The sequence below is a fragment of the Dermacentor albipictus genome, chromosome 7 (assembly GCF_038994185.2).
Source record: "Dermacentor albipictus isolate Rhodes 1998 colony chromosome 7, USDA_Dalb.pri_finalv2, whole genome shotgun sequence".
Lineage (NCBI taxonomy): Eukaryota > Metazoa > Arthropoda > Arachnida > Ixodida > Ixodidae > Dermacentor > Dermacentor albipictus.
In genome coordinates, this window is record NC_091827.1 from 27,347,426 (window position 1) to 27,361,792 (window position 14,367).

The following is a 14,367-nucleotide window of genomic DNA, read 5'->3' on the forward strand; positions in this document are numbered from 1 at the left end:
CCGCGCTTCAAAATAACTCTATTTTTTCTCATTTTTCTCAGTAACATAACTTTGTGGTTCTTTCACTGTGAATAAATAACAAACAGCACGTACACACACGCACGCACGTACACACACACACACTCACAAGCAAGCAAACAAGTAAACAAACAAACAAAGACCGAAGTTCGTTTTCACCCATCCATTTATTTATACTATCGTTTCCCTATTTACAAAAAGGAAAAAAAATGGAGAAAGAGGCATGTACACTGTTTTGACAGAGACGTGTTGGCACACACGCAAACTCCATATATAACTCTCGTAAGTCTATTTATAATATTCGCGCGTGCACATTCATCGCGTACGCTTTATTCACCGACCGGACAATATGGCCGCCGCGCCTCCTATCTTGTCACTTTCCTCCTAACCAGCTAATGAAAGAAATGAAAGCGCACTTTCGTACTCTTGTTACAGTGCGAGAGCTTCGTAATGCGCTTTCCGTAGCCTGCAACGTGGACACATCACGTGCATTTCTTGGGACACTAAAGATGAACACTAAACCGGTTTAGACAGACCGGCGGGTTATCCTTCCAGAACTATACCAACAGTTTCTACGCCAGACAAAGCCGAAAAGCATATTTATTAGAAGTGCTGGAGAAAACTAACGGAAATCTTCTTCAATTTCGCGTTCAGACTTCGGTCACAATGACGTAAGTGTGACGTCACGTGCTTCTGGCAATATCTACCCGGGTTCCTACCGCCTTCGAGCAGGAAAACAATTCCCAAAACGTTGCGCGGCTTTACTTTCGTGAGCAACGTAATCTTGCTTAGTGCACGAACAAATATCTAGTCCCGAGCTTACAATATCAGAATTTGTCATGTCAAGGCAAATTGCCGTGGGAATTGTGGTATGGCGGTGCTTCTGCGTGCTTTCTTCCTTAATAAAGCTTCCGCTGCGATCGCAATAAGTTTACTAATTTCCTGTTCTATAGATATAGGCTATGAATCTAGCAGTAAGTCAATTATTCTTTCTCATTATTGTCCATTCAATGGTTTTGTGTGCTGGCATATTGTTATCTCTATGTTTTTTCTCCGCGTTTACCCAGCATGAATAATTCAATCCTAAAAGACCCTGTTTATTAGGTAACATTAACACTGTTCTACTGGGAAATATCGATCAGTTGTTACGTAACCGTTATTAGACAGGTGAACCGTGCGCTGTCATTCAGCTGCAACTAAAGTTAACTTTGAATAAAGCTTTTCGAGCTTGTAGTATTCGAATGGTGCGCTAATCCCAATGCTGATATCATTGCGACGAAAAAGATTAGGCAGCTCGCACGCTCTTCGATCTTAACAACGCGAATCCGTTTGCTGACGTAACGTAGGCAGCAGTCGAATATTACTCTCGCAGTCTGGCACGCGTAGCGCGACCAATGCGTGCGTTCGTGCGAGCCCGCAAACAAAAAAGGACAGATAAAAAAAGTGTTGTGCCTTGGAATATTACTTTACACCGCTATCACAACAGCTGGAAACCTGAAAGTGCGACGAAAATGAAGAAGAGATTCGAGAAATGAAAGCACAAGAGAGAGATATAAAAGAAAACAACAGCACAAAAATATTGTGATCGCTTGCACGCGTCCAGATTTTTTTTTTTTTGCCGAAAAACAAGATGGTGTGAAAGTGACGTCATGAAACACGAAACAACCAAAACGTTCGACAGCTACCACATAGCGAGCTTTTCCTTCTGTACACAGGATTGTAGAAAAAAAGTTTTTTCCCTCGGTATCGCTATACAGTGGAATTGCAATATAAAAACCGCTGGTATAACGAACTATTTCATAAAATCAACTGAATGTAAAATTTCATTGCAAAATCCATGGATAGCCTTCAGCAGCTATAAATGAATTGAAAATGTAAGGCTCCATAACATAGTCAAGTAAATTTTTCTGTCTAGCAGTTTGAGATGCATCAGATGGCTGCCCAACTTATTCATTATAAGTGTCCCAACAACTGCGTCGGCTTCACTGATCCAATTCTCAAAGTATCTACCTTAGGTTATGGCAGGCTTTGTTTTCTACCACTATAGTGGTGGAAAACACCCCGCGTGACACCCTGCAAAACACCCTGCAAACTGCGTGACCACGCAACGTTGCTTGGTCACGCAGTTTGCCTTCAAGTTTCTTCAGCGAGGGCGTTTCAACTAGATTTCCTCAGCCAACTCATGTGTTTACCTTTATAACGAATATTGGATACAGCGAAACACTTATATGCTACGGTTATAACGAATATTGGATACAGCGAAACAAATCTATGCCTACAATGCGACTTTGTTATGGTCAGGTTCAGCTGCATTTGGACAAACTGTCATCAGACACTCGTTAAAACTGACGCTACGGAGGCTCGTTCTGTCACGACAGAGATTTTGGTCACTAACGCAGAAAAACAAAGAACCGGAAAGAAAAGAAAGATAGCCTGTTTATACCTGCCAGCAGTTGCGTGCTACAGGGCGACGTCGTATACGTTCCAGCACTGGCGGCGCCAAAGTCAACGCTGTGGTGATCGTACGAAACAATAAAAATAAATGTATTTCCTTCGTGCGCTTGCCGTCAGCGCTGACTGGTGCTGGTTTCGCGCTGACCTGAACAACTATAGTCGGATGCAACTTAAGAAAAAAGGGGGCGTTTACTCCTCCGAGGCGGATGCACACGAGCATCCACCAATGGGCGCGCACTCTGGACCGACGTCATGCGCCGGACGGCCGGTGACTTCGCCGCTTCGGTCATCTGGGCGGGGCCTCCCCTTTTTTCTAAAGTTGTATCCGACTATAGCTTCGGCTATTGCTTCGGGTCGCCACTCGCATTCTTTCTTGTTTTTTTTTTTCCCGTGTCGAGTGAAAGTGTCGTTCAATAATCTGCGCAGATGCCTTGCACGTGACGTCACAACGAAACCTGCACAGGTTACGGCCGAGTCGTGAGAAATTCCCATTGATCTTCGCAATATTCTAGACATCTGCATGGAGTAGTGAATAGCGCGCAATCATTTCATTTTAGTAGCTTAGCTTGTTTTCAAGATCCTTTAATTTCTGAAAGCAATAACTAATATTGCGGCGCTGACGATGAGGCGCGGCTAAATTGCACCTTCGTGGACAGTCTAAGCTGCATCATCACAGTGCATCCACGGAGGGCCCATAAGGACAGGCCTCGGAGATCTCCGGTGGTGAGCAAGACAGTTGGCCAGGGAGCTCAGAGGCGCTGTAGCAGTTAGCTGTAGGAATTGTAGAGTTTCCCGACAAACATAGGTACCATTACAGTAGAGTGCTCCTCTCTCAGTTTGCAATGCTGACTGGGGTGACGCTTCTCACTGTGCAGGCCACATCGTGTGAATGAAGTAACGCGGAATAAGCAGATGCTCTTTATAATGTAAAGGAGGGGGCAGCTATAACCATAAAAGACATGGCTGGGAACTAGCGTTTGCCATTTGTAATCTTTACCTATGGAGCCTAAGCTCATGTTGCATAACATGAATGAAAGTTCATAATGCTCTATTCCGTATCTCTAGATGGCAGATGGGCGAGAATTTTTTTAGAAGTCCCTCGTATTTGAGAAGAAGTCGTCGTGACGTCAGTGAGAAGCATCTGCACGCGATTGGCGGCGCACGCGTTCGCGATGTCTTAGAGTGACAACGGCAAAAGCGACGTGCTCTCATTGCACGTGACGTGAGCTCTCGTCTGAGAGAGCGAAAGACTAGAATCTATACACGGAACGAAGGTGGGAAAAAGGGAGGAGGGGGGCTTGCTGTGAGCGCATATGTCATAATAACCACATCTTCGTGCAAAAGCGTTCCAAGTCGAGAGTCCAAATTCTCTCCTCCTGCCCCGCACAAACACGTACACGCACACATAAACACTGCGCAGAGTGTCCAATATTCTTTTCTGGAACGATGAAAGGAAACGGTCCAGAGTTGTCGTCGTCACAATGATAGTCAAATCTATACACCGTCTCTTTACGTGGTCCTGTTATCGTTATTCCCGTAGAGTTGGCTTTGGAAAGAACCTCCTGGTCTTCACTGACGACGCCGGGACATCTATGTTTTGCTGTGAGGCACGCAAGTTCCCTCGCCTCTTTGGTTCAGCACGTCAGCGCACATCACTGCAAACCACCACAACACCACTGGATGATGTTCCGGGGCACATAGCACCGCGTCGAAGCCATCTGTTTGAAGCGAACGTTTTGTTGGTGCAGCCTCGTTTCCAACGCAAGGGTCCTTTTTCTTCTTGCCGGTTTTGAAGAAATCGTTGTCGCTCAGCTCGCAATGTAGACACACACCGAACGCAGTGCTAACTGTCCCGTTGCTCGCACACTCCTCTCAAAATTACATGGGGCAGGAACAACCACAAGAGTGTTAAGAGCAGTGTGCTGGATGAGTCAGCATGAATGTCCCGACACAGCTTGCGGGGCACTCACGCAAAACCACACGATGTCTTTTCGCTCCAAAGCGCAGCTGGCGATTGATCTGCATCCACCGCCACACTTCTGTCAATCCTTCGCGCACAATCACACATTCATCCACAACGGTGCACACACAATGTCGTTGCCCGCGGACGACTCGCCGTGGCAGACCTCCGAGCTTAACACTTAAAGACTAGCATGCTCGGGAACGGCTGAACAATCCACCCAACGTTTCAGTGCTGGAGTCACTCCAATTTCTGGCTTACGTAGTGGCAGGCAAGCTTGCACTGTACACTGGCAGGTATGTCACGGAGGCAGCCCGCTAGAGGCGATGACAAAGCTGGCAGGTTGTTGTGGACATTGCCTGCTCTCTTAAACCTTCTGATCGTCTGAACCTTGTTATCCCACTATTATATCTTGATTCGGGAAGTGAGATTGTAAGAAGTGGAAACCGCGAAGCCTAATTCGTTATTGCGTGAACGAGAACAGATCTTGATTTCTTTTTCTTAAGAAAATAGGCATTTTCATTGCCTTTAAGCTGGCGTAGGTGGTTCCCCGGAAGGGCCATTCCTAGGTCAGGAGTAGTTTGTTCTGTGAACACATAGGCTCGTGGGTATGCGTTGCAATGCAGCACGCTTTGACCAAGGGAGTTTTCTTGACCGCATATAGAATCGGCTATTCTTACGATTCTGAAACTTGCGATTGTCGCCGTGGACCTTTCTCCACCGTCTTGACACACCTCGTAGTCGTCGATACCGTTTCTCAACTGAACCTCGCACAAGGAAGTCCAGCGCATACCGCTTTTCGCTGTTTACTGGGTTTTTAGGACCCAGCGTCGTAGTCATATCTGTGACCACACAAAGGACGTGCACCGTCACATCTGGCAAAGTGCCTGTCTCCATTGTCGCTGTAGCGCCTCTCTTCCAAACGCCGTCGCTAGGCGAGCCACATGTGAGCGGTTTCAAGGATGTGCCCAGGAGTAGCCTTTCCTGCTGCATAAGGCCGGTGTCATCCTGATTGCGCTACGGCGAGGGCAAAGTCGTGGTCCTTTGCACAGGGCCTCCGTGAGCTCCAGGACTTCGGGGGGGGGGGGGAGGTGCGTTCCCTTGTCCAGGAGCTGCGCGTTGTTCAAACAGACGACTGCACGAGTCTGGCCTGGTTACGTGCAGAACATGGATTCGTTCCTGGCCGCAGCCGCAGCGGCCGCGGCTCCCCTGGACTGCGCCGCCATCAGGTGCGGTTCCGGGGGCAGCAGGCAGAGCGGGGACCACGCCGACTCTCCGGCGGCGGTCCCCGCGACTGATTGTCATAAGGCCTGGTAGTCGGGCGTCAGGCCCAGGCTGAGGTCGCTCAGCGCCGCGGCCGAAACCAGCGGGTGCCCGAGCCGGAAGCCGCTCGCCCCGGTGCCTGGAAGCACGGAACTGGGGTCCCCTCCTCCGGAAGCTGCCGCGGCCGCCGCCGCGGCGGCCGCTGCCGTCAGCGTGGACGTCGGGTGCACCGAGGGCGCCAGAACCGGAGCCCCCGTCGAAGAAGAGCTCTTGAGGTCCGAGCCGAAGAGGCCGTTCATGCTGTGCGGGTGGTGCAGCGACAGTTCGGTGGTGGGCGTGACGGGGCTGCCCGGAAGCCCGCCCAAGTGCAAGTGGTGGGGCACGCCGCCGGAAGTGACGATGGAGGAAGGAGGCGGAGGAGAAGCCTTGTTGCTTCCGCCGTGGTGCCGGTCCGACTTGAGCAAGGTGCTGCTGTCCGGGGGGCTCATGCAGCCGCCGGAGTCCGAGCCCGACTTGCTCGAGTGGTTGCTGTTGCCCGAACCTTTGGTGGGCAGCTTGTCGTTAGGGTCCCTGCGCAGACAGGAAAAGAAAGCGAAGGGGCGGAGCCCTTTGTCAGAATGGAGCGTGTAACGGGAATTATAAGATAAATGCTTAGCTCTAGCGACGTGTCTGCGTGCAGGAATGCTGCTAGGAAGGAGGGAAGGAAAACAAGCGGTGAAAGGGCAGACAGGTTAACCAGATTAAGTGTCCGGTTGGCTACTCTACACAGGGGGATAGGATAAGGGGGAGAAAAAATTTAAGAAGAGATGATTAAAAAAAAAAGGAACGCATCAGTTAGCACATTCTGTAGTTTTTTCAATGAGTCCTGTTTCCTTTAAAACGCACAGCAGCGCTTTTGAAGCACACTCAAATGAGGAGAAAGCTGATAATTCTTTCTCTAGAGCGTATTGTGTACCTCTATTGCTAGTAAGCAACTTAAGAAATTGAAGCTCACCGCATATATATGTACTCTTCAACTTTCGCCTTAGTCAGTAAGTTCTACTCAAGCAGTTGCTATGGTAGTCCACGAAAGCGGCGTTATTTGAGATCACACCATTCCGTCTTTCACATAACACTTATTTTATGTAAAAGAGTGTAGATGCTGCCCGTCTTGTAATTGCAGAACAACAAAACAATGAGAGTTCGCGCCAGTGTTTACAAAATAGCAAGTAGGAGCTCGGAGAGCTGAGAAGGACCATATCTATTTTCGCCCTGGAATACGTGTTCATGAACACACGCAGGGCACAGAAGCTATTATGTATCGCAAGGCTCTATGAATACAAATTCTGGCGGTGTTCGTTTTCGCTTAAGCTTCGAACATGCAACATATTAATGTTTGTTCGCCCACTAAAAAACACGAGCTTCTCTCATTGTGTCATCCAACGGAAGCGCTGGTATCCAGATTCACTATTGTTATTATTACTGTTACTTTATTATTATTATTATTATTATTATTATTATTATTATTATTATTATTATTATTATTTTCATTTTGCGCACAACATCCAACAGCTTGATAACTTCTTCGTGATAGCACTGCTGGCCGGATGTCTGCGCTGTCGCCTGACAAGTCGTACATTCAATCGGGAACACCCGGCGTACAAAAAAAAAAAGGCAAGGAAAAGACATACGCTACACGTTTTCTGCGCTAGCGTATACGTTAAATCCTCGAGCACGCCCTCTTTCGGATACGGCCGTCAGGTCAGGCTTAGCAGCGGGTGCCCCGCGTCTCCGGTTCATCCCTACACCAACGAGCGACCCGAACGAACCAAGAGGCAAATACAGACGCGGAAATAAACCAGTGGAACACTCGTATATACTAGCCTTCTGCTCCGTCTGGCGCGTACGTCCCTTCTCTCGTCTGCACCACGCCTCTCGCTTCGTCTGCGAGACTTTCTTCGCTTCGCTCCCTTCATCTGCCGCGGTTCTGCCCATTCGGCGAGATATCCTCGACGGCCGCTTCGCCGCCTCAATCGCCACTTCTTTCCGGCATGATTTATTTACGGCGCCCTCCCGCGGCCTTTATAACGCGCCCTGCCCCGACTCCTCGCCTTCGCTCCTTCTAACCCCCTCTCCTTTCTAGGCATCTCGCGCCTTCTCCTTGCTCTCCTCCTCTGTTAGCGTGGTCTCATCGGGGCCTCTTGCGAAACCTCCTCTCTCTCCTCCCTTCGCTCCTTCTCCCCCGTTTTCTGACAGTTGCCTCCCCAGCGCCCCCTGTTCTGCCCCGCGCCTTTGATTCATTCAAGGATTCGCGCCGGCTCGGTGCGACGGCGATATACCGTTCGCCCTTGTCTCGAGGCGCGCCTGTGCCACATCGCCGAGTTCATATTTGCCGTTGCTTTGCGCTTCGTTCGGTCACCATTTTCTTTGCTTTGTTTTTCTTTGCCCGGTCGGCGTTCCTGCATCCCGCGTAGTACTTCCCCCGTCCCCTCGCCCCATCGTCGCCCGTAGTGCGTTTGGGCGCCGTCTCGAACGCATCCGTGCAGCGCCACCGAAGTCTGAGGTGAAGACCACGGTCGAGCCCTGCTGTTCTTCCGCATATTACCGCGACGAGCTAACATATTCACTAAGTTATATATTTACTAAGACAACTAAACCTAAATAATAAGCAACCTAAGGATGTCAGAATATTGCTACAAAATTCTGTGTGGATTTCGTTAGTGCGAATGTGGGTGGTTATTGGCGGCAAAAATGACGGCCCTATTGCAGGACGCTTAACTGGCCAATCTTCCCGCTCTTTCATGCAAACTGCGGAACCGATGAGCTCGTCAGGCTGACGCCACGGATTTCACGCTTGTTGTGTTGGGCGACATTACGGATGCAAGTTTAGATTATTTCTTGGGCAGGCGTGTAATGTGTATGCTGCAAGGCTCGATGTGAAAAAAAAAATTGTGCTTGCGTATGCCACACTTTTCAACTCCGACATCGGCTTATACATTCTGCGGGGTTCAACAATAAACGTTAACTGATAACCACCGCTTTTGACTGTCTCGTTTCTGCGCTAGAATATAGCATGGGTATCGAGTATTTTCTTAAATTTGGTACTGTTTTACGCGGAAATAGTTCCTTAAAGCTATTAGGATGAGTCTTAGATTGCACAAATACGTAGTGCAACGATATTTACTTCTAGCCAGTAGTAAATTATCGTGAAATGGACGTTGCGAACATTTGTGACGTCACCGGATGACGCTGCGGCAATATTGATCTATTGACGTGGTGTAATTTGTTTTAATTTTGTGTGCCCCATAACTGGTTTGCGAAGCTTTCACCAATATAACATCTCGCTTAATCACAATTCAGAAAGTACAGACGTCCACAGTTGTGTCTAGAGCGCCGAATCGGTACACTATGATGCAGAGATATCGGCATCTCTGAGTTGTTAACCGGTTTGACAAACGATGCCTGCGATCAGCTGAAGTAACAATGACACCCTGGCAACGCATTATTCACCCCGGTACCCTGAACCTGGCAGCTGTTGTGTCATTGCTGTACTTTCCCACGGCAGCTCAGCGCTCGAGCGCTCCAGGCAGAAGTGTGGGCGACCACACAACCGAAAATTCATCTTGAGTTGATGTTTTCACTTAGTATCCCTTTCAACGAACACTAAGGCTAAAGTAATACGAGCCGTATGATTGAAGTACCCTCCTTCAGGCTCGATAAGTGAGAAAACTTCCAAGTTCCTGCAGCAGAAAGCCGTGATGTCATGCGGTATGAGAGCGTGAGTTCAGACGTAGTTCAGGTGGACTACAGTAAAACCTCGTTATAACGAAGTTGCAAGAAGAGCGAGAATTACTACGTTATATAGTTTATTGCATGTACTGCACTACGAATCCAAACGAGCATTTCAAGGGGAATTTCACTTCTTGATGTCTATTATTTTGTTATAGCTTGTTTCGTTATAAAGAGGTTTGGCTCGTTTCGTTATAAAGAGGTTTGGCTCACATTGTATCCCAAAAACCTGCCGCGGACGCTCTGTGCGTATGGCGTTCTGTACCTGTGCACGAGGTCGCGCGTATAATTTCCGACGGCTGGGGCCGCATTTCGAAGTTCGAACGCGAAATTAAAAAAAAAAATGAAATGTTGACCGTAACTTCAACAACCACTTACTGCGGAATCAAGAAGCCATAACTTCGAAACAATAGTTTATAAAGCACTATATTAGCATCAGCCTAACCTGATATAACATTTCTCCTTAGTCTCTGTTTAAGGACATTGTGAGGGAGTCCCTTTCATTTTGAACGAGTACCTGTGTTTGAAAGATGGCTGGCATTGAACAGAGTCACCGTCCACGAAAGGTAGCCAAATAGGGGGCTCTATCACCGGGCGTAAGCAGCAGCACTGCTGCAGTTCTCGCAGCGTGGGCTTTCGGCACGCTGCACCGAACTGTTTCGACGGATAAAGCCACGGGTGCGTCGTATTTTGCTCAAGGATGACGTCTTCGTGAACGCAGAGGCCACCGCTTCGCCCACGTCTCGCGTTTTCGCCTGCTCGGCTAACCCCTGCTGCACCGTCTCTTCCTATCTGTTTTGCGTATGCACTATAACCGTGATGCTTTGTTTTCTTTTTGGCCATAATCTCTTGCCGGGAATGCAAAAGGAAACGCTGCTAATATCGTAACAGAATTGCTCGTAGACTGTGTACCACATTTAGACATTATTATAGTAACAGAGGCTTTGCCTTTTGAAGGTGTTATCTTGGCAGCGTTTAGGACACATTCCAGATTGGAAAGAATATATATATATATATATATATATATATATATATATATATATATATATATATATATATATATGCGAGATAAAATGCGAGACAAATATATATATATATATATGCGAGACAAAATGCGAGATAAATGCGTTAGCATTACGTCGCACCTTTTTGTTTTGATGTCTCGAATCCACGACTGAAAATATATATATATATATATCAGTGCCCTGAACGTGTTTTCAGTCGTGGATTCGAGACATCAAAGAGGTGCGACGTAATGCTAACGCATTTATCTCGCATTTTGCCGCTAAATCGCCAGCGAATGTTCTTTTTCAACATGTCACAACACCTGGACTGGTCGCCTTCCCGAAGGCACCTCCACACAAATCCCTTACAGAATAGCTTAAGTGACAACACGTCAGCACTTACGTCAGACCCTCAGATTAAGATTAAATTGGCTTTCATTTGTTGTTATGCATTCCTTAATAGCCGCGCTGTGGTGTTCATTCCTTAATGGGAGGAGTGAACACTTTGTGAGGCCAGGAAACGTGGTATCGATTCAGTTTGTGTTTACGAAACAGGGTGACACCTTAGGGTGACACCTTGCACGAACTTTTGGCGCGTGCCGAGGCCTGCATGCAGCGTTAGAAAGATTTCATATTCTATAGTATTTCTGCTGAGTTTCTGTAGCTTTCAATAGACACGTTTTAGAAAATCAATCGAGGTTTGTTCAGACTGAGACTTTTGTTCCGGACTAGACTATTGTTGAGCTTAGGTTCAAACGTTATTCCTCTGCGCAACTTTGCATGCGCGTCGAGCTGCTTAGAGGAATAACTTCTGAACTTCAGGAACAGTTTGCACATATGGCTTAATCGTAAAGGACAACAGCGCAAAAAATGGGTCCCGAAAGAGCAAACCGGTATTCATTAATCATTTCCCCTTGCTGGCGCTGTTTTCCAGACGTAAGTTTTAGCGTCAGCGTGTTTTGAACGCATAGTGCCTTCCAGCTTCCCGCTTGAAAATGATCTTGACTTCACTTTAGGCGATATAGCGTCCGGGCGGATGCCAGCAGTGCATTATTATTATTATTTGTTTTGAACACATATACACATATACACAGGTAACAGGAAAGGGAAAGCGAGGAGCAAGGCTGGCAACTGCCACCGGAAGGGGCACAACGCCTGCCTACTCTTCTGAAGGGAGGCGACAGCAACACAGAAATGGAAGAAAGGAAGGAGGGGAGGAAAAAGGAAAAAGGAAAGGAGAGCAACAGGACAAATCTAAAGACCAAAGTAGAACACTGCAACAGGACAAACCTAAAGACTAAAGTACAACTGTGCACCCGGAATTAAAGTGACGCCGCGTCGAACAGCCTCCACAATTATCAACCACGTATGCGGCTGATTGTGTTCATCGTTTCTCTCATTAAACGCCTTCGTAATCTAGTCCCTCCCGTAAATGCATCAGAGGGCTACGATCTCGCAGAACTGCGTAATCTTAACAAAAGACTAGCGTGTCCTCATTCGGCCCCTGGCACCCGTGCACGTGATCACATTTTTGAAAGTGCGCGCACGTATAACACGTGTGTCTCATTAATCCCCAGCTGTCAGGACAGACTGCGCCGGGAATTATAGAAGCAAAGCCGGAAATGCTCTCGGTGTGACCGCCACGCCGATTACCCCGTGCATCCTCTCGGATTTAGATACGGGCTCGGCCCACCTGTCGGGCTTGCCGTGTCCGCACGATGTTACGGTGGCGAGTTCGCCAAGCGCTCCACGGTTGGCGACACAACGTGGTCGGGCCAACGTCGGGCCAATGTCGCGGCTTCGCGGTTGCTAAAGGCTCTGTCCTGTAATTCGAAACCTTAGAAGAAGCCACTTCGTGCGTGAAGCACATACTGCAGTATCTACTCGGGGAAAACGCGCACTAGCTGTTCATCTTTTGCCTCAAACAGTAATCTAAATCTATATCTAAATCTATATCAACGTCAGACGGTGTTCCTGGCAGAAAAGCAGTGAGCGCAATGCGGTAAATGGAGGATGTGCATGCAAGATTAAACATGATTACTATTGGGCGTCGAGTTAAGCCCGATACAAAGGGTATAAAGGGTTTCTAGAGTCCCCATTACTATTAAAGAAAATGTTAAATTATGAAAGTGCGCAATATAAGAGATCGTGCAGGGGTGATGATCGTATATATAGGGTGCTTTTGTTTAGCTGCTCCAAATTTTTAAAAAAGTTGCCTGCGAAAAATAGCAGAATTTTAACCCTTGGGATAAATTACTCGATGAGTCGGCTATTACTTCTACAAAAAGTAAAAGTGCTTAATTTAATAATTAACACAATTAAACGACTTAGCTTTTCATTGGTTACCTTAGGGCACGTATTTAAATCTACAAATCATAGCCGGTCCGTTCGTAAGGCATATACATATGGAACGAATTCTCAGCACTGCAAAAGTTTCCAGTATTAATTTCCAAAATCTTCGAAAAATGCATTGGCGTTCCAGTTACTTTTCTTAAGAAAACGCTGTTTTATGCATCGAAGCACATCGGATACGCCTTGCGAGCTCACCCCTATAATCGGCAGATTTAAGTGTGTACCGTAACGTAATTAACCTTAAAGTTCATGGCGTAACTAATATAATTATTCAAATAATTAATCTGATACCTAGAAGTAGCCGTCGCCTCATCGAGTAATATAGATCAAGGGCTAAAATTGCGCTATCTGAAGCGTGCAATTCTTTGAGCAGCTAAATAAAGCACGTCCTGTGTATATTATGTGTGTGACAAATATAAATATATATGTACCGTGACACTCTACAGAAAATATTACATATTTGGCAAGATCTGTAAATTGTGTATAGTAAATCTGCGCATTGGTGGGATTACACTTTTTTCCCCTCTAATATATGTATGTGCACTTATGCAGGCAATTCGTTCGCACACATCTGCGCACCACAACATACCAAAGTAAGTGAATTTTTATCGACTGTTCACTACAAAGAATGTGCGAACTTTACATAATAAAAATGAGATGTTTGTAAGGCAAAGTGGCTTACAAGAAAGAAAGACGAAAATTTAAGCGGAAGCTTGTCTTCGAAATGGTGTACGTGGAGCCGATCGAAGGAGCAATACGCGTATGAACTCCTATATGAACGCAAGGGAGTGCTGGCTATTCCGCTTGCCGGAGTGGTGGCATGTGCGTCATTTGACTCCCTTTCATCAAGAAGTTTAGTACCTCCCGATGGAGTGCATTTACTCCTTTTCATAAGCACAGGGGAGCCTACTCCATAGAGTAGTGTGAAAACTCTCGTAAGTGGAGTTATACTCGGCAGTCAACTATTTTCACCAAGAATCACATCTTAGGTTACATTATATATATACATATATATATATATATATATATATATATATATATATATATATATATATATATATATATATATATATATATATATATATATAAAGAACTTGAGTGGTGCTACAAGGTAAACAGAACAAGTATTTAATTTCGACAGTTTCGATCGGTGGATCGAGCTTCATCAGGGTGTACATTTTTTTGTAAACCCTGATGAAGAGCGGTCCACCGATCGATACTGTCGAAATTAAATACTTGTTCTGTTTACCTTGTAGCACCACTCCAGTTCTTTACGTTTGAAAGGTGGCCTGAAGAATCCCTCTTTGCCTACTATATATATATATATATATATATATATATATATATATATATAAGAAATTGAGGTTGGCTAAAGGAAAACTCGTCTCAATGTCTGCTTGATGAATCTCAGCCAATCTAAAACAAATGACGGCGGCAGAGTCAAAACGATATTGTCACGTGGTGGTGACGTTAAGAACACAGTAGCAATACTGTGATAGACAAAACTAACTTTTATTGGGCGAACCTGTGCCCACAAAACAGGCTACA

General features: G+C 46.4%; 2 protein-coding genes across 2 annotated transcripts in view; one reads left to right on the forward strand and one right to left on the reverse strand.

Moving 5' to 3' along the window:
- Positions 1 to 14,367, forward strand: part of LOC135919289 (alpha-(1,3)-fucosyltransferase C-like) — a 464,583-nt gene that overhangs the window by 151,509 nt on the left and 298,707 nt on the right. The gene's annotated exons all lie outside the window — the stretch shown is intronic.
- LOC135919297 (homeobox protein SIX1-like) overlaps positions 167 to 14,367 on the reverse strand; it is an 80,413-nt gene continuing 66,212 nt past the window's right edge. Inside the window, exon 2 of the mRNA XM_065453035.2 lies at positions 167 to 6,265. Within this exon, the coding sequence (XP_065309107.1) occupies positions 5,734 to 6,265 (532 nt within the window). The 3' untranslated portion in view covers positions 167 to 5,733. The remainder of the gene's footprint in view (positions 6,266 to 14,367) is intronic.